General features: G+C 50.7%; 2 protein-coding genes across 6 annotated transcripts in view; one reads left to right on the forward strand and one right to left on the reverse strand.

Annotated features, from left to right (window-relative positions):
• acss3 (acyl-CoA synthetase short chain family member 3) overlaps nt 1-10,055 on the forward strand; it is an 11,756-nt gene extending 1,701 nt beyond the window's left edge. The window contains 8 exon segments of the mRNA XM_062558414.1: nt 483-608; nt 5,491-5,586; nt 5,702-5,765; nt 8,315-8,396; nt 8,609-8,731; nt 8,827-8,926; nt 9,058-9,233; nt 9,667-10,055. Of these exon segments, the coding sequence (XP_062414398.1) occupies nt 483-608; nt 5,491-5,586; nt 5,702-5,765; nt 8,315-8,396; nt 8,609-8,731; nt 8,827-8,926; nt 9,058-9,233; nt 9,667-9,750 (851 nt within the window). The 3' untranslated portion in view covers nt 9,751-10,055.
• Nucleotides 10,056-10,604: 549 nt separating this feature from the next.
• Nucleotides 10,605-20,305, reverse strand: part of ppfia2 (PTPRF interacting protein alpha 2) — a 63,453-nt gene continuing 53,752 nt past the window's right edge. For 3 of the 5 annotated variants that reach the window (XM_062559576.1, XM_062559575.1, XM_062559579.1), the window contains 13 exons: nt 20,084-20,265; nt 19,657-19,747; nt 17,107-17,188; nt 16,793-16,993; nt 16,119-16,181; nt 15,851-15,883; nt 15,560-15,735; nt 15,350-15,447; nt 15,088-15,263; nt 14,869-14,937; nt 14,340-14,496; nt 12,861-12,952; nt 10,605-11,137 (listed from right to left, as the gene is read on the reverse strand). In XM_062559576.1, the coding sequence (XP_062415560.1) occupies nt 12,894-12,952; nt 14,340-14,496; nt 14,869-14,937; nt 15,088-15,263; nt 15,350-15,447; nt 15,560-15,735; nt 15,851-15,883; nt 16,119-16,181; nt 16,793-16,993; nt 17,107-17,188; nt 19,657-19,747; nt 20,084-20,265 (1,387 nt within the window). In that variant the 3' untranslated portion in view covers nt 10,605-11,137; nt 12,861-12,893. The remainder of the gene's footprint in view (nt 11,138-12,860; nt 12,953-14,339; nt 14,497-14,868; nt 14,938-15,087; nt 15,264-15,349; nt 15,448-15,559; nt 15,736-15,850; nt 15,884-16,118; nt 16,182-16,792; nt 16,994-17,106; nt 17,189-19,656; nt 19,748-20,083; nt 20,266-20,305) is intronic. The other 2 variants (XM_037462095.2, XM_062559578.1) reach the window with 2 other exon arrangements.

Consider the following 20,305-nt stretch of genomic DNA (forward strand, 5'->3'; position numbering starts at 1 on the left):
GGATCGTGTTATTCTGTTATTATTCAGACGAATGTGCGTGAAATAAATAATGGAACATAATTCAGGGAGACAGCAGGGGAAGAAAAACTATGCTTCAGCGGGGGGGGGCTGAATTGCGGCTGAAAAGCCATTTCGCCGCCGCGCAGGGTGGCGAGCGATGAGCGACGCCCAGCAGTCGTTTTTTTTGCGAAAGGGGAAAATGAAGCAATCAGTCGATGCATCTCCGGCGCCGCTGTGACCTGAGCCTCAGAGCTCCGATATGACCAGGCTGTCAGGAGGGGGAAGGGGGGGGGGGGGGGGGGGGGGGGTTTGTGGAGAAATGATGGGGCAGAAGGGGAAGGCCTGAAGATAGAGGCTGCTGTGTTTTGGGTCACTGGGATTCGGGTGGCCTTTGCAGGACTCTGCAGCTTTTCCCAATTTAGTGCATTCAAAAAGTCAAAGACCCAGATCCTTATTTCTGTGGTTAGAATGTTGATTGACAGGTGTCCCCCGGTGTCCTTGCAGGTTGCGCTCGTTGTTCCTGGCGGGCGAGCGCTGCGACGTGGAGACGCTGGAATGGGCGAAAAGCAGCTTCGGGGTTCCCGTACTGGATCACTGGTGGCAGACTGGTAGGAAGGTTTCGACTCTCTGATCTGCACCTCACTAATAGCCCCCCCCCCCCCCCCCCATTCAAATCACCGTAGTAATATGAATAAAACCTGATTCCCGTACTTTTTAATGGTGGATGAAGTTCAAGTCATTAAAACACATTTATTCCCTCTCAAATGCTGCGTGTGAGGCCGCCATGTGCGATTTAATCAAGTCGAGAAGCACTTTACCCTCCAAACTTTAGGGATTAAGTTCTTATGATGGCGAGGAAGCGTTTCAAAGTGTACCTTTATTAACCGGAACTGTAGGTGATGTTTTAATTTAACTTGATCTCTGAGAATCGGCCTGGTCTTAAGCTTATCAGTGCCCTTTGCTGTGCTTTATTATTCCATTGACATTAACCTGACCTTGAGAAAATATATAATTTCAGGAAATCCCTTTTTTTCCCCCTTTAAAGCACTGAGTCATTATGAAGAACGTTTTATCACATCGCCCTCTGCGATTAACCCCCGTATGATGCTGACCCGGCGTGGGATTGGACCCTTTCCACCGGAGTCATTGTGACATTAAAAGAACCCCGTGTGTGATTTATAATGACCTCCTCTGACCTTCACCAGTTAGGGAGATCTGAGGGATCTGAGAATGAGAGTCATGGTCGGAAAGGATGGGGAGTCGGAGCTTTTAGAGTGGACCCGGGCAGCGGCGTGTGCGTCTAAGCTGAGTTCACTGGTGTTTAATCGACCCGAAGGGACCGTGAGTGACGTGTGATGTGCTTAGAAAAAAAGAGATAAAGGAAAGAAAGCAATCAGAAAGCAGTCAATTTAATGTGTCTTTAATACCAGCAATTGCTCAAAATGGAAATATTAGCTGGTTGAATATTTCGAAAGGGGTGGAGAACGGCAATCATGGAAAGTTCCATAAAAACAGTTAATGTGATGCAATAATAAAAAGACCCCGCTTGTTGGACAAGAGGCTTTCATCCAGACCCCCCCCCCCCCCCACCCCCATGCACTTGATTTTTGACTGCAGTCCTCCTCACGTCCCACTGAACTATGATTAAATGTTCCGGGGACGGCGAAAGAGCCCAGTTGGACGTCTCTTTTGTTTTTCGTAATGTCTTCCCCCCCCCCCCCCTCCCCCTTCCCACCCGCCCTCCCCTCGTAGGATCGTTGCTGGCCGACGCCTCGGTGTGAGATGTGTGAGACATTGACCTTCACCGTGTGGACGGTACGTCTGAGGCGGTCCCAAGAGCTCGCTGTCGGAAACATTGCAGAAATGTTGCATTGTGTCTGACTGGCACCGAGCAGACGGATGGACACCCTACTGAACGACCCCCCCCCCCCCCCCCCACCCCCCTTCCCCCCTCGTGCCGAACAGAGCTGCTGATTCTCCTCTTTCTCTCTGAAGCTCCAGCCTTTAACGTTTCATCTCCTGTGGAACAAAGGAGACGTTTGTTCCTCACACACTGAGGCGATTCTATGGCGATGCATTGGGAGGAAAACGTGTCTTTTTGTCTGGATGTGTGAACCCCGTTGGGGGCTCCACTTCTTCACGCCAGACGGGGTCACAGCTCGTCACGCTTGCTTTCCCTTTTGTCTTGGAGCGTGTGGGGCGAAAAGGAGGGTCCGGCACGTTCTACACGCCCCCCCTCCCCCCGCCCCCCCCGGTTTGACGTTTCTCTTAAGACGTTTCCCGGCCTCACCAAGTGTAAAACCAACGTTTGGTGAATAATGCTAACGTGCGTCGCTTCGGGCCTCGAGCACGCGGCGCACGTTCCCCCCACAACGTGTGAGACAAACGTCGGTGGACGTCCAGCATCGATTATTTAAAAAAAAAAGGAAGGATGGATTCCTCCTTTCGAGAAACTCAGGAAAGTAAAAACACTCAAAAACAAAGTTTGTTTTTGCCTTTTGACTTTCAAGCTTTTTCTAGCTTTTTTTCTAGCTCGTTTTTTGGTTTGCAACTCCAAATAGGGATAACTGTCCGTCTACTTGTAGCTCAGCAGAAAGGAATAGATAGAAACTGAACACAATCAATCACCGTGAATCTCTTTTCCGTCCCGTGATGTAATATTTCGGCCCTGAGCTGAAAATCAATGGCGAGCAAAGAGGGCAAACGGAAGGGAACAGAGCAGCGCGTTGAGATAAACATGCACTTTCATTTCGGTGCACTTTCCTCCACGAGCGCATCGACTCTCGATGGACGACGTACGCGTTTGTTCCCCCCGGCGCCCGGGTGTAAATCTGCTGCATCGTCATTTATTTATTGTGTGTCTGGGGCTCCCGTTGAACGATGCGTCGCCTGCTTCGTTGCCGCCTGACATCGTCTCATGATGCTCGTAGCGCTTCATTGGAAGAAAAAAAAAAAGCTTAACGGCATCCGGCTCAGGATATTTAAGGGAAAAAAAATCAGCTCTCTCTCTCTCTCTCTCTCCCTCCTCCCACAGCTCCCATCGCATCCACGCCGGGGGGGGGGGGCGGTGGGGTGGCGAGCGGCGGCGGCGTGGGAGGTCACGCGCTCCCCGGGTCCTCAGGATGAAAAAAACAAACAGAAACGGCGCTGGCAGCGCGCGTGGGTTTCACATCAGTAGATTTCACATCAGTAGATTTCACATCAGTAGATTTCACATCAGTAGATTTCACATCAGTAGATTTCATCGGCCTCCTGAGTGCCGCCGTGCATGAAGGCGCTCGGACGCTTCCCCTCACTTTCGCATGAGAAAATTTCTCCCATTGTGAAGCCTGATAATAGAATGTGTGCGCTATTTTAAGAATCGAGTGCCATTGGCGGTGGGGGGGGGGGGGGGGGGGTGGAGGTTGCTGATGTCACTGGTGTTGCCTGGCAACAAACGTGTGTTTCCAGCCGGCAGGTTCCCGGCTGCCTCACCAGTGAGTGGATGGACTACTGGTCAGTAGTGCTTCAGGTGTCTCTACCGTCGCTCTCAGGGGTGACAGCAGGTGACCCCGCCCCCTCCCTCTTCGAAGCACCCGTCTCGTCGGATCAATTGTGGCGTCGAAAATAGATTTGGCCTTTGCCAAATTTGGCCTTTTTTCCAAATCGGAGCCTCAGAGAGTCTGTGAAGGGCCTAAAAAAAATGGAATGCAAATGGGAGTGTGTGTGTGTGTGTGCGTGTGTGTGTGTGTGTGAGGGAGACGTAGCTGCCCATCCCATTTCCTCCCGTCTCCGGTGGGCGACATCACCATCCCGCTGTATCACCCGCTTCCAGACAAACCGAGAAGCGCCATCTTTGTTCCCCCTCCCTCCTCCTCCTCCTCCCAAGCCACAACTAATGAACACGACTACTCAATAGCCCCCCCCCCACCCCCCACCCCCGCCCCACGCACTCCCCATTCATCACACTCGAGATGCCTCTCACTGGCCCAAGCGCATCTCCAACAGGTCGAAAGAAGATTGATTTGTTTGTGTGCCGAGGCAGAGGCAGCGAGAGGCAGCGGACAACAAAGGGGAGGACGGTGATGAACACTGGTACCCGAGGAGCGTGTTTGTGCGTGTTTGTGTGTGCCAAAGACTCACAACACACAGCCCGTGTGTGTGTGTGTGTGTGTGTGTGTGAGTGATGTTTTCTCTCCTCTTCAATCCACTCACCTGTCTCATCCCGGCGCCTTTCATATCCAGCATATTTAATCTGCTCGGCACGATGTGACCAGAATAGAAGCACTTTCCTCCCCGTTTCATCTGGAGGACGTTGGTTCATCTCGAGCCCTCAAGCAGGCCCGGTTCTGGTGGGAGGATTGCTGTCAATAGCCTCATATCTCCATCAATGAGTGTACCGCCTGCTTTAAGTAATGAAACCCTGTTCCGGGTGAGTTAGTTTAGTCTCTTCTATTGCAGGTGAGGGGTTCGTGATGTGTTATGGAATGATGAAGGAACAAGTTCATTGGTCGTCTCGCGTGAGGGGGGGGGGGGGGGGGGAGAAACGTTTAAGTGCAATTTAGTCGGATGGTTTTAACTGCTTTTCTTTTTGATGGTTTCACGCCTGGAAGCCGGTTCGCTCCCTTGTAAAATGTCACGGTCCAATTATAATGTCTCTTTGCATTTAGCTCCCTGAACATACTCGCCCGGGGGCCTGAATCACCGCTAGCGCCCCCCCCCCCGGGTTCAGCCCTCCTCCACGGACCATTCAGTCGGGCTCTTTAAAACGCCGTCCTCCCAGTTCAGTGGCTGATGAGATGATGTCATCTAGGTCCGTCTGGGTTTTTGATATTAAAACCTCTTAATAATTGTTTGCAATTATTACAATTATAGATAGTTTAAAAGATTCCTGCAGCTGCTGGCTGCTGTCTGACCGGGTAGATCCCCCCCCCCCCCCCCTTAAAGAAAAAAGGAAAAAAATGGCTGCTTAATTCTGTCTAACGCTGACACTGACAGGCTTTGAACCCCTGCAGCGACCTGCTGCTGATCAATGGGTCAAACACGGCTGCCCCCCCCCCCCCCCCCCCCTTCCTTTGATAAGCTAATCCCCTCATCAACCAACAGCAAAGCCTGTGTCTTTGAATCCGGTCTGCAGACCTTTTGTAATGTGTAGAAACTTTTTTTGGGGGGGGGGGGGCAGTTTAAACATGACGGATGGTTCAAACAGCTCGAGGTCTGACGAGGCGCCGCCACAAAGACGATCCCTCGGTGGCGAGAAGGCTTGTTTTAATATTCACGCATCCCCTCTGTGCGAGGAGCACACACCTGGAGATAGTGAGCGAACGTCCAAAGTCATCTTGTTAAAGCCGTCATCGTGTTCCTGCGGAATAAGCAGCTGTCAATCACTCGAAGGCTCGTGGACACACGTTGCTGCCGCTCACAGCAGGAAGTGACAGAAAGCAGGAAGTGAAGTGCTTTGACTCCCTCGTTGATGCGATGTCTTTGTGGCTCCTTTTGTGTCTCCTCCAGAAACCGGCTCAGCCATCACCTCCTCGTGCATCGGTCTGGGCAACTCGCTCACGCCACCTGCAGGTCAGGCTGGCAAACCCGTGCCAGGCTACGATGGTAAAGAGCCCTCAGCATGGCTGAATTCTCCACATTTCACCAACAAAAAAAACATGGCAGCGGCTTTTCACTCGATGCAAACCGCTCTCTCTGTATCTCTCTCTCTCTCCACCAGTCAAAGTGGTCGATGACGACATGCGGGAGGTGAGGCCGAGGACCCTGGGGAATATCGTGGTGAGGTAAGGCCACTCTCCCTCGGTGTCATCTTCAGTCATCTAACGAGCCGCCTCCGTGTCCGTGGTAACGGCCAACACGCGGGGGGATTTCCAGGGAATCCACATGTGCTGCGGCTCCGGGGGGGGGGGGGGGGGTTGGAGGGGCGGCGACCACAGGAGGAGCCGCCAACAGACGGGAACAGCTGTGTGGCTGTATTTCCCTCCTCGTGGCCAGGAAGTCTGTGGCTTCATAATATCATAACCGAGAGTCAGCTCATTGGAATGCGCTACGGCTTCCAAGCATTGTGTGTTTTTTGTAAGTGCTGATGTGTATATATATATATACACTCACCGGCCACTTTATTAGGTACCCCATGCTAGTAACGGGTTGGACCCCCTTTTGCCTTCAGAACTGCCTCAATTCTTCGTGGCATAGATTCAACAAGGTGCTGGAAGCATTCCTCAGGGAGTTTGGTCCATATTGACATGATGGCATCACACAGTTGCCGCAGATTTGTCGGCTGCACATCCATGATGCGAATCTCCCGTTCCACCACATCCCAAAGATGCTCTATTGGATTGAGATCTGGTGATTGTGGAGGCCATTTGAGTACAGCAAACTCATTGTCATGTTCAAGAAACCAGTCTGAGATGATTCCAGCTTTATGACATGGCGCTTCATCCTGCTGAAAGTAGCCATCAGAAGTTGGGTACATTGTGGTCATAAAGGGATGGACATGGTCAGCAACAATACTCAGGTAGGCTGTGGCGTTGCAACGATGCTCAATTGGTACCAAGGGGCCCAAAGAGTGCCAAGAAAATATTCCCCACACCATGACACCACCACCACCAGCCTGAACCGTTGATACAAGGCAGGATGGATCCATGCTTTCATGTTGTAGACGCCAAATTCTGACCCTACCATCCGAATGTCGCAGCACAAATCGAGACTCATCAGACCAGGCAACGTTTTTCCAATCTTCTATTGTCCAATTTCGATGAGCTTGTGCAAATTGTAGCCTCAGTTTCCTGTTCTTAGCTGAAAGGAGTGGCACCCGGTGTGGTCTTCTGCTGCTGTAGCCCATCTGCCTCAAAGTTCGACGTACTGTGCGTTCAGAGATGCTCTTATGCCCACCTTGGTTGTAACGGGTGGTTATTTGAGTCACTGTTGCCCTTCTATCAGCTCGAACCAGTCTGGCCATTCTCCTCTGACCTCTGGCATCAACAAGGCATTTCCGCCCACAGAACTGCCGCTCACTGGATGTTTTTTCTTTTTCGGACCATTCTCTGTAAACCCTAGAGATGGTTGTGCGTGAAAATCCCAGTAGATTAGCAGTTTCTGAAATACTCAGACCAGCCCTTCTGGCACCAACAATCATGCCACGTTCAAAGTCACTCAAATCACCTTTCTTCCCCATACTGATGCTCGGTTTGAACTGCAGGAGATTGTCTTGACAATGTCTACATGCCTAAATGCACTGAGTTGCCGCCATGTGATTGGCTGCTTAGAAATTAAGTGTTAACGAGCAGTTGGACAGGTGTACCTAATAAAGTGGCCGGTGAGTGTATATATACTGTATATATTAGGGCTGTCAAAAATAGCGCGTTAACGCCGTTAATTAGCTGTTTGTTGTTAATTACGTCAATTTTTTTGACGCATTTCACGCATGCGTAGTGTGACAAATGATTCAGGTCAGGAAAGTGACTCTTCTAGGGAATGCACTTCATGATTATTTAAAAAAAAAATATCAATAACATGTATTTATGTAAAAAATAATAATGATGATAATAATGATAATTATGTATCTGTGTCCTGTTATTTATCTTTAGTATGCATTTCAGAAAGAAAAAATGGTTAGGATTCAGGTGTGATTAATCATGATTAATCCACTGAAAATTCTGATTAATTTGATTAAATTTTTTAATCATTTGACAGCCCTAATATATATATATATATATATATATACAGGTGAAACTCATGAATATCGTGCAAAAGCTCATTACTTTCAGTAATTCAACTTAAAAGGTGAAACTAATATATTATATAGACTCAGTACATGCAAGATGCAAGATATTTCAAGCCTTTTTTTGATATAATGATTATGGCTATGAAATATATAATATATACTGTATGTATATACTAATATATTAGTTTCACCTTTTAAGTTGAATTACTGAAAGTAATGAGCTTTTGCATGATTTTTTTGAGTTTCACCTGTATATAGTTTAATCATTCAAAAAATATTGGATGCAAATGGGCAGATTGTGCTGCAGTCCGCTGGAATCATGCTTTTTAAACGAATTTTTTACATCCACTTTAGTCAAATGAAGTGTTTTGCATTCGGCATTATGAATAAGAGTTTTCTCCTGCAGAAATGGGATCATCTCGCTCAAGAAGAGGGATTCATGTCAATCTTTGGATAAACAAAGACGGAGTAACTGAGCTCTGTGTGTGTGTGTGTGTGTGTGTGTGTGTGTGTGTGTGTCCATTACTTTCTTGGGTAAAATCTGATAGACTTCCCTTGATGCTCATTAAGTGCTGGTTGACCTTTTCATACGACCTTCCCCCTCAGACCGCCGTTGCCACCTGGTGCCGCGCTGTCGCTGTGGCAGAACCCGGATCTGTACAAGGAGCTCTACTTCACAAAGTTCCCAGTAAGACATGCCGTCACCGAGGGTTTATTGCACGTGAAATTGTTTGCGCAGCTGTGTGATTTTTATGAAACCATTGTTGGGGGGTTTGATGCCCTCTCATGTGTCAGTGTGAGGAGGGCCGCGTGTGATGTACGAGGGGGGCCCTCTAGTGGCGAAACCCTTCACTACCACACTGCCATGCATATGCACTCTTTCCTAATTTCCACCATCAGGGTTACTACGACACCATGGATGCGGGTTTTGTGGACGAGGAGGGTTTCCTTTACATCATGTCCCGGTCTGATGACGTCATCAACGTGGCGGGCCACAGGCTGTCGGCCGGAGCGCTGGAAGAGGTGAGAGAAGGACGACAGAGCGGCTTTCGCCGGCTCCTCTCATACGGCGTTGTGATGCATGTGCGTGTGTGTGTGTGTGTGTGCGTGTTTTGCAGTCAGTTTTGCAGCACCCTGCCATCGGAGACTGCGCTGTGGTCGGTCTGGAGGACGCGCTGAAGGGTGTTGTTCCCTTGGCTCTGTGCGTGCTCAAGAATGGTGAGACATGCCAGACGATGTTCTAAAACATCTGCTACTTTTGTCACACATCCCCTTTTATTTATTTTTAACTTGCCCAGAAAATAAAAAACAAAAAAACCCACACGTGCTCGTTGACATTGTTTTCTCAGGTGTGCAGAAAACGGAGCAGGACATCACGAAGGAGGTGGTGAAGCTGGTGAGGGACACCGTCGGGCCGGTGGCAGCCTTCAGGAAGGTGCTTTTTGTGCGAGCGCTGCCGAAAACGCGCTCGGGCAAGATCCCCCGCTCGGCTTTGGCGAACCTCGTCAACGGCAAGCCGTATAAGGTACGACTCGGGTGGGTGGGGGCGGAGCCTGGACTCTCTGCCCTGGTCAGCTGACTGGTTTGACTCAGCACTGTGTACAGAAATAGAGATTTTTATTTAGTACGGTTCTGTGAAATGGAAACGATGCCCATGAAAAACAAACCTTCTCGGACCTATATTTAGATTTACTTGACTGACTCCTCTGGGGAACCTTTACTTTTATTATACTATTCTATATATATACATTTTTTTGGCAGTTTTCAATTAAACCTTTTTAGACATTGTTTGTGAACAACCTTTTCCCTTTTTTCAACATATTATACTGTGACCGTCACTGACTTTTTTCAATGTTCAATCTTTTTTGACAATGATTTTATCCGACATGCTTTGTTATGTTTTTTATAAACAATTTATTGGTTTTGATTTGAACGGAACGATTATTTTTCCTTTTTAGATCACTCCAACCATTGAGGACCCAGAAGTGTTCAAAGACATCGAGAGGCACGCCGAAAAAGCGCTGCGAAATCGGGGCGATTGAGTCGCCCTGTCGGATGATCGGATGATGAAGAAAGCGAACCAATGGGAACTCAAAGAAGTCCGTCCCCAGGAAGCCGCGCTTCCGTTCACAATGATGACATCACGCGTCTACTACCTGCGTGTGAACCTGAAAAACTTGAAACTGTTTTGGATTCAAGGCTTTTATTACCAATGAGCAGAGCCATACACATTTTTTATCCAATGACAAATAATTAAGACAATTCACTGACAGTTTTTTTTTTTATTGACAATGAAAATGTGCTTGCTCACCATCATTTACAAGTAATAAATAAAATTTTTAAAAAATGGGCACAAATTAAAACAAATCCTTACTCGTGCAAGTCGAAGATGTAAAAACAGAAGAAAAGCGTCGTAAGAAATAACTGAAGGACAGGTGACAGGGCTGTACAGCAGGTTACCATGGAAACTCCGACAAACAAAGAGTCAACAGTAACACCGAATCACAGCAAGCAAAGGTCGCCTTACGCCAACGTGGCCATACACACTCTACGCCTGGTGGGGGGGGGGAAGGCCAGCGTGGCTGAGTTTGTGTGTGTGTGTGTGTGTCCTTTCGTGTTATTGTATCGCCTGACAGAAACATACAGTACAACAATTGACGGGTTCTACGAATGTCGTCCTGCTTTTTTGTCCTCTCAGAAGAAGGTTTGTGTGACTTCGGAGTCCAAATCTCTGGTGTTTTGGCTTCGGTCCGTTGAGCCGATGCGATCGGGTCAAAGTGCTCGTCATGTGACCCCCGGCGCGCTTTGTTAGCACGTCCTCTTAAAAACGCCGCTTTCATGACGGTGTTTGTGGTTTTTCTACCCCACTACAGGGCAGGTGTTCCTACATGTGGTATCCTCCCCTCACAGGTTCATCATCACAAGCACGATGGAGAAAAAAATAAAATAAAACCCACATGTACAAAATGACCCAGAGAGGCTGGGGTGATATGGAGACGGGTTAAAGAGCAGCATATATATTCATCTATGGTCCACTAAATGAGGTGGAGGGACGGTTTTCTCGTTGCACAAACTCTGAATATCTTTTTTTTTTTATACATAGATCAGATGTGTGTATATATTAAAAAATGGCATATTTATTTACAGATAACCTACACATCTCCTGTAGAAGAAATAGACAGTACGTTATGCTTCGACAAGTTACTGTACATGTAAAAGGTAAAAACGGTGACAACAGGGCGGCCCGCGGGGACAGGTTAGCACCGGCATCTGGTGCCCACATTATAAGGGAGGAGGAGGAGGAGGAGGAGGAGGAGGAGGAAGGTCAGAGAGGAGAGCAGGGCTTCTTGGCAGTGCGTGTCATCCGAATGGTACGTTCCCTCGGCCTGTGCAGCCCCTCCACCAGTTCATCTTCCATCAGAACGGAACCTGGAGGGGGGCACAGCGAGTAGTTTAGACCGAGGTACTGGTCAGTCGATGAGGTTTCTGCAGGACGTGTGATTGGTACCTTTTTTTATGGAATGATCTTCAAATACATTCAATCTGATACTTGTGTCAGTGAAGAACGAGTTCACATCGGACGGCAGTGGGGGGGGGGGGGGTCTTTGTAAAAAGGTGAAACCAGGTGAAATTGTCTCTTTTTTTTTTCTTCACTAAGCTATTAAACACGTCATAAGCATGTTGTCATACACTCACCGGCCACTTTATTAGGTACACCTGTCCAACTGCTCGTTAACACTTAATTTCTAAGCAGCCAATCACATGGCGGCAACTCAGTGCATTTAGGCATGTAGACATTGTCAAGACAATCTCCTGCAGTTCAAACCGAGCATCAGTATGGGGAAGAAAGGTGATTTGAGTGACTTTGAACGTGGCATGATTGTTGGTGCCAGAAGGGCTGGTCTGAGTATTTCAGAAACTGCTAATCTACTGGGATTTTCACGCACAACCATCTCTAGGGTTTACAGAGAATGGTCCGAAAAAGAAAAAACATCCAGTGAGCGGCAGTTCTGTGGGCGGAAATGCCTTGTTGATGCCAGAGGTCAGAGGAGAATGGCCAGACTGGTTCGAGCTGATAGAAGGGCAACAGTGACTCAAATAACCACCCGTTACAACCAAGGTGGGCATAAGAGCATCTCTGAACGCACAGTACGTCGAACTTTGAGGCAGATGGGCTACAGCAGCAGAAGACCACACCGGGTGCCACTCCTTTCAGCTAAGAACAGGAAACTGAGGCTACAATTTGCACAAGCTCATCGAAATTGGACAATAGAAGATTGGAAAAACGTTGCCTGGTCTGATGAGTCTCGATTTCTGCTGCGACATTCGGATGGTAGGGTCAGAATTTGGCGTCTACAACATGAAAGCATGGATCCATCCTGCCTTGTATCAACGGTTCAGGCTGGTGGTGGTGGTGTCATGGTGTGGGGAATATTTTCTTGGCACTCTTTGGGCCCCTTGGTACCAATTGAGCATCGTTGCAACGCCACAGCCTACCTGAGTATTGTTGCTGACCATGTCCATCCCTTTATGACCACAATGTACCCAACTTCTGATGGCTACTTTCAGCAGGATAAAGCGCCATGTCATAAAGCTGGAATCATCTCAGACTGGTTTCTTGAACATGACAATGAGTTCGCTGTACTCAAATGGCCTCCACAATCACCAGATCTCAATCCAATAGAGCATCTTTGGGATGTGGTGGAACGGGAGATTCGCATCATGGATGTGCAGCCGACAAATCTGCGGCAACTGTGTGATGCCATCATGTCAATATGGACCAAACTCCCTGAGGAATGCTTCCAGCACCTTGTTGAATCTATGCCACGAAGAATTGAGGCAGTTCTGAAGGCAAAAGGGGGTCCAACCCGTTACTAGCATGGGGTACCTAATAAAGTGGCCGGTGAGTGTATATACGATGGGTCATGGTAGCGCGTTGAAACAGAATCAGCATGTAGCGTACAGACATTAAAGAGGATAAAGTGTCCCGATGCCGTCTCCTACCACCTCGCCACAGCTTCTTGACTACAAGGAAAGAAAAAAAAAAAAAAACACGGCTTGAACTCCCCGAGACGTTGGAAACCCCAAAATAAAAGAGTGTCTGTGGTTCTGAGGTTCTGCTGTGTGATGAAGGGAGCGTGGTGTTACATACAGCGTACAGTCTAAGGCGCCTCTCTTCCTCCCATCAGCAGGAGTAGGTTCTCACCGTGGAGTTGTCCAGCCGCTGTCCTGCAGAGGATCCCACTGCGTGGAGACAACAAGAGACGGGGCCCTTTAAGTCTAAATACTGAAGTCCCTCCTCGTCGCGGAGGGGGTTGGGGGGGGGGGGGGGGAGGAGAAACTCTACGAACGGGAGATTCGACGTCCTCGAGTGATCGCAAGCAAAGCTCCTCCTCTCTCGCGGCGGAGGTCACTTGGATCGCCCTCAGGGGACAAAGCCACGCATCACACGCGAGGACACGAGGAGGACAGGGACGGGGGACACGGGGCGACTGTTCAGTGTCACTATGAACACTGGCCACGAGGATCGGGATGAGTGACACTCCGGTAGGGGGGGTGGGGGGGGGGGGGTGGGGGGGGGGGGGGTATGTGTAACAGCACTAACACACTGTGCATCCCTTTAAACGATCATGTTACAGTCCATTACATTACTTGGGTCTTTGAGCCATGTTGTCACATTGTTACAACGTTTTGTTACTTTTGTTACTTTGTTAACAGCACAAATTGAAACAATGGAACAAAACCTACAAACAAAAAGAACCAAGTTGTAAAAACTCGCAATGACCTCAGGAAAGCCCCCCCCCTTTCAGCCAGTGTTCTCGTTCAACAGCAGAGGGAGGAGAAACAGACGGTCCGTTTTTGGGTATTTGAGACGTTGAGGACACTGTTGACTGTGTAAAGCTCGTCCCACGGCGCCTTACGTAGCCGCGCTCACTCCAGCCGCCTTTTTTTGTTTTGCCGCTTAAAACGGAGGCCTATTTGCGTCTTTATTGCCCAAACAGCGCATCCATTTTCAGGGGTTTTATTTGCAGCCGAAAATTCTAGTTGGACAAGCAATCAATTGATCTTTTTTTTTTACTTACAAACTTGATTTTTGATTGCATTGCGAGTAATCTTGGTAAATAAAGACACAAATATACGGTAACTTCAAGGGTTACACCAGCAAGCATGGCTCTGGAACCCATAACTTGATGCCCCAGCTTTTACAACCAGGGTGACTCACGATCACTTAAAAAAAACTATAAAAATATCAGAGAGAGAGAGAGAGAGAGAGGGACCACAGAGGAAAGGAGAGATACAGGGGGGGGGGGGGGGGGGGGTCCCTCAGCGGGACATAGCTGACCTTGAAACCAATCCAAATACATGTCGTCGGGACTGTCGTCCAGCGCCTCATAGAGGACTGAGGACAGCGGCCGTCACCGAGTCGGAGAGAACAAGAGACAGGGTCACACAACGAGTCGCCGACCCCCCCCAACCCCCCTGCCCCACCCCCCAGGTGCGGTCCGCAAACCCTGAGGCGGGTTCGACTCTGCGGCGGCCCTTCGAGGGGCCACAAATGGGAAAATGAACACAAAAAAACAAATGCTGCATGAGCAGCGCGCGGGGGGGGGGGGGGGGGGGGAGAACTCACCCTCGGGGGGCAACCTGCGGGAGTGACCGGACGTGGTGGTGAGACGGAACCCGGCGGGGAGCGTCTCGGCCGAGCCGGGCATCATACTTATACCGTGGACGTCCCGGGGGGGGAACTGCCTCCTCCACGACGGCCCCCGGAAGTCTTTGTCGTCGCACTGGTGGAAATAAAAATAGAAATAAATATATATTCGATAATAATGTAACCATTTGTTATCTGTGCCTTTGTTTATTAGGGCGACGCGTTTTAGATCAACGCGTTGACGTGGAACCATGGAAAGATGCATAATTCCCCCCCCCTCCCCCCCAGTGTGGGAGAATTAAATACGCAGATCATGCTTTCAGAGCGTCATTCAACTTCCTAAAGTTCTCTCCCGGGCTCGACGGCGTGAGCCAATTAACCGGGTTGAACAATCGTGGATATAAATAGGGCCGGGTGCCGGTGCGTCATCGTCACAAAGGGGGGCGGGGGGGGGGGGGGGCTTCGCGTGTCACGACGCGGATGCGGCGGAATCGAAAGCGGATCTCACCTCATCCAGCCTCCTGTCGGTGCCCAGCGCCAGCATGTTGTTGTACTCTCGCTCCAGAATCTGACGTGCCTGAAGGGAGGAGAAGGAGAAAAAAAAAAAAAACACGATTTCCACAAAGCCGGCTATTTTTAGCAGAGCAGGCAGCTCTTCTACGGACCAGGTGAGCGGCGCGAGAACTCCCGAGGGAAGGCCCGGCGCCAACGGGCCATCGCATGGTACCTGAGTGTTCTGGTTGGGGATCTGGAGGAGCAGCGCCAGGCTGCTGTAGTCAAAGTTGTCGTCCAGGGCGACCAGAGCTCCGTGCACGCCGCTCTCCAGCAGGATGTTGGCGTAGTCCCTCAGGCCGATGCTCTGCACCCAGCGGATGACCCGCTCGTTGCTCCACACCAGGACGTCTGCGTACCCGGGCCACACGGACAGAGGTGTCAACCTTCAGGCCTCGTCTACTTTCGACTCGGTTCATTTTTCGGTTGCGACTTGCCTCTCATTTCGTGCTGGCTGTACTCCCTGCGTCTCTCCAGTTCCTTCCTGTCATAGTTGAGCTTCTTCAGGCCCATGATCCCGTACTGTAAACTTGTTCTGGGGTAAAAAATAAATAATAATAATCATACATATGTGTTGTCATGCGACACTAAAGGGATCTTACATATTTATATACCGATTCCCACGCAGGTAAAAGAGGTCCCGGTACCTGTGAAAGCTGTCCACCATTTTGAGGTGCACCCTCAGGTCCTTCTTGGTGAGGTGGTCCAGCATGCGCGCGTCCACCAGGCACTCCATGAAGTAGCTGCGGTACTGAGGTAGTCCTAGACTGGGCAGCCACTCGTTCCCTATCCACTCGTGGTTCATGTCGCCATAAGCTAGAGTCTGGTAGAAAAGAGTATCCAGGACCTCTGACGCTTTCAACTGGATACGTGTGACTGTGTGTGTGTGAAATAGCCTTTGACAAATGTGAAGAAAATAACAGCAGGGTTTCCCTCACCTGGGCCCAGCTGCCCTCCTCGGAGTCGGACTTCTGATTGGACAAAGGGAGAGAGAGAAAAGATGGACCATCATTCCAGGACACAGAAAACCACGTGACCACAAACACCTTTAAGCAGCGTGATGTGGAAGTCAATCCCACCGCACATCACATCTCTAGAGCTGCTATCAGATCTTAGCAGAAGCTAAATGCTAAATGCCCCCCCCCCCCCCCCCACCCCACACCCAGTCGCACAGGACCGACAGAGAAAGGACACAAGGGGACTGACCGTTTTGGAAGGGGCTGCCATGGTCTCCATCTCCTCATGGGTCAGCCATACGTTGCCTGACGGCTACGGTTGGCGGGGGGGGGCGTGGGGAGGAGGAGGGGTGGGGAGGGGGGGAGGGGCCCCCGAGAGCCCGAGAGACAGAGCAGCAGCAGGGTTGGTAGTACGCGTCCGGTAGGAGGGGCAAGCAGTGTTAAAGAAGAAGAGCAGCACCACTGTAAGCCAATAGTGTTATAGCATCACAGTCAGATCATGAACTGCACCCCCCCCCCCACACCCCCCGCCCGCCCGCCCCCGAAAACCCGACGGTGGGGATGGGGTGGGGTGGGAGGGGGGGTCGAAGGGCACACAAAGAGGACAAAAAAAACCCCACAAGGTACAGAAGGTCTCGGTTTAGGCGCATGGTACACGTGCAAATCACTAATCGTGAATGGGGGGGTGGAGGGGGTGGGGGTGGGGGGGGTTGCATGCCCGGTAATGAAAGTGTCATGAGTGGATGTTGGGCTAAGATGGATGGATGAGAAGGTGAGGTAAAAGGAGAAGCAGGTGGGGGAGCGTCAAAAAGAATTGTGCAATCGCCATGACAACAGGGAGCCACGAGGCGCGGGGTGTGGAGTAAGTGACGTTCTACCAAAACAGGGGGCCCGCGCTTTTTTTTCTTCTCGTGCACAACTCACGGTTCTGGAGGTGGGCGGCGCCGAGGGGCTGGTGAGGGAGACCATCTCCTGGATGGCCAGGCGCAGTTTGAGGCGGTGCAGCGGGTTGCTGATGCCGATCTCCCTCTGGATCTCGGTGTCGGAGAGCGCCGACATGATGGCGCCGCTCTTCACGTTGGCGCGGCACGCCGCCACGTACCAGGCCGGCATTCCCAGCCACAGCTTCGCAAACCCCCCCCGGGGGAGAAAAGGAGGAGAGACAAAGGAGCGGTGAGCTCGGCTGCGTGGGAAGAGAAGGAGGGGGTTTCTAACGGGGGGGGGGGGGCGCTTCTCACCTCCAGCCAGGCTACGACCGTTGGACCGTCCCATTGGGCGAAAGGCAAACCCTTCCTCCTGGCCTCCTCCAGCAGCTCGTGCCTGAGGGGGGGGGAGGGGGAGGGGGAGGGGGGGGGCAGAGGAGACGCTCGGTGAACGCACGCACGCACTCGCACGTCACGACCAACGCGCAACACTCGGATGCTCCTCCACGTGCTCGCTGCAAAATCCCCGCAGTCGCAGAGAGTGTGTGTGAGAACAGGATTGTGTGTGTGTGTGTGTGTGTGTGTAATGCATGAGAGGAAAGTACTACAAGCACATTTCTGCATCTCTGTGCTGAGTTTAGGATCTTAAAATCAAACAAAATGTTGACATGATGTTGACACTTAAGGATTATTTTCTCACGTCAAGTTTAGATATCGGCCTGATTTTTTTAATTTTTTTTTATTGGAACACGTCGCTCATCAAAGCACAACTGGCCAACTGATCCCAGTTCAGCCGGTTTGCGAATTCCTTCTGCTGAGAGGGGGGGGGGGGGTGGGGGGAGGGGGGAGGTCGCACTCCTCGTTGATGCCGAGGCACACAAACACACACAAACACACACACACACTCATAAACCATGACGCGCCAAAATACAGCTTTGGCTCTTGTTCTGTTCGGAGAAGGCATTTTATTTGATAGAACAACGCTTTCCCTGAGGGTGTTGTCAAGGAATTAGACAAATGGAGAGAGTTAGACATGGAGACATGTAGCGCTCCTTGAAGGCCTGATAGCACACATACATGAGGGGGGGGGGGGGGGGGGTGTAACCAGGTTACAATTACAGTCTCATCCATCCAGCACATGAGGAGATGGCTCATGTTTTCTTTTGTTATGTTCAGGTCAGGTCTAAATGAACATAGCTGGGGGGGGAAACAGTTATGACGAATAAAAACATTTCCCATAACCAGAAGCCCCCGCTGGTTATTTCACACACAGATAGATATAGAGACACATATGAGGAGAGGAAGACATTCCGGGGTTTGCAAAAGTGGCCCCAGTTTTAGCGGCGGCACATTCTCAGTCCAGGGATGCACCTGCCATTCAACTGTAAAAAGGGAGGGGGGGGGGTAAAAGAAAGAAAGAGCGCAGTGGCGGCGTCGTCAACAGCCATGAGGGATAGAGAAGACACACGCGCGGGTGAGATGAGAGGCGGCAGCTTTTGGCACTGGTCTTCCGGGGGAGGGGGGGGGGGGGGGGGGGAAGAGGACGCATGGCGGACAGACAGGAGGACATGGGCAGACAGGGCAAAATGGCTGAGACAACAGGTCACAATCCGGCAGGTCAGTGTTACGTCCTCACAACTTACCCGCTTCTTTAGAGTCAGAGGATGGTGAGAGGGAGAGGAAGGGTAAGAGGAGGAGGAGGAGAGAACCGGAGAGCAAAGAAGAGAGAGCGACGGGGGGGGGGGGGGGGGGGGGGAGACAAAAGTACACAAATGTTAATGACCTTTATTTGCACTTCCCGATTCTCTAAACACACACACACGCGCTCGTTTATAGAAGCATCTGTGGACCAGTCAAAAACAAAATCAATGTCCCCGACCACATCTCGTGCAGCAGAGGGAATGAGAAATGCACTGAAACACAGCAAGACCCCCCCCTGCATGGCCTCACATTCAGATGCCCGGATGCATTCAGGTACACGTCGTTACCTCTTGAAGAAAGCAAGAAGAAGCAGATTGGGGGGGGGTTGGGGGGGGACACTGCACACCAACAACGAGGACCACGGCGGTATCGATCGATCAAGACGCTGAAATGGAAACATCTCAGGACGGCATGCAGTGGAGGAGGAGGAGGAGGGGGAGGAGGGGGGGGAGGAGGGCGCCAAGATGCAAGGTGCTGGTGGTGCTGGTGGAGGAGGCGCGGCCCTTGAGTCCCGGACGCCGCTATGAAGAAGTCAGTGCAGCGGAAGAAACAACAACAACAACAACAACGGCGCACAACGAGCGACACTCTCTATCCACTACAGGGTGGGGGGGGGGGGGGGGGGGCAAAGTTATTGGTCGTGACGACTCCGTGTGCACTTCGAGCAAATGACATTCATCATTTGGCCCACATGGCAAATGCACACAAGCACACGCAAGCACACGCACACACGTTCAGATATCAGGAAGGAGGGGGGTGGGGGGTGGGGTCCTGTACCCGATGGTGTAATCCACGGGGGGCGTGTTGTGTTGGGAAAGCCGCTGGTAGCTTCCAAATTGAGGGAGCTTTGTGGGATCAATCCGGGTTTTCGGGATCAATTGTCTGGGCTTCGGCTCGTGTCCGGATGTAGGACGCTGATCCCCCCCACCCCCCCCACCCCCCCCCCGCTTTTAAAATCGATCCCACTCTCAGTGTGGGGTGTTGCATACGGCTCTTTCATAGAGGGCCATAGGTAATAAAATATCGTGACTATATACTAGAAGACTTCCACGAACAATCGCCTCTTAAACAATGGGGCCTTGACGAGGCCATTTGTCCACGCGGACATGCTACATGTGGGCTGTTTGGACCTGTTTGGTGCTGGTTCTGTTGGACGAAGCTTACTTCTTTTTCAACCTGCGGTCCTTCTCGGCCTGAGTTCCCAGCTTGCCGACCCCCATGTCCTGGCCCGCCATGTCGGGGTCCATCATGGTTGCTGAGAGGAGGGGGAGGAATGTAACTATGAGGGAATTGATACTGTATGACAGTAAATGACAATAAAATGTATAAATCCATGCATATTTTGTCCACTGATGTTTCTGTTCTGTGACTCAACCGCTGAGTTTAATTGACCAAGTATCTTTACAACTGACAATTGCAAGTGTGATGCATTCACTTTGATGCAGTGTAGGAGCACCCTACTTCTGTCTGAAGTATGCATAGGCCCGCTCTTGTGTTTTTATACTTGTGTAATGGTAAAATGTGTCCTGCTATTTGGGTGGAAGTAAATGCAAAACCAGGCATTAAGTGAAACCCGTCTGCGGCGCCCCACCTTGTGGATCTAACATGACGTGTCTGTGTGCCAGATGTGCCATCCTGCCCTTCTCCTTCTTGCCGAAGAGCCGCCCGATGGAGGACTTGATGCCCTTCTTCTTCGGCTGCTTGTGGAGCGAGTCCTGGCTGCTGGCCACGCTGCTCAGGGCGCTGGCCTCCGCCTCCAGGGATGCCACCATCCTGAGGACACAAGCGTCTTTTAGCGGCGACGACGGCGACG

This window comes from Pungitius pungitius, chromosome 2 (assembly GCF_949316345.1).
Source record: "Pungitius pungitius chromosome 2, fPunPun2.1, whole genome shotgun sequence".
Taxonomy (NCBI): Eukaryota; Metazoa; Chordata; class Actinopteri; order Perciformes; family Gasterosteidae; genus Pungitius; species Pungitius pungitius.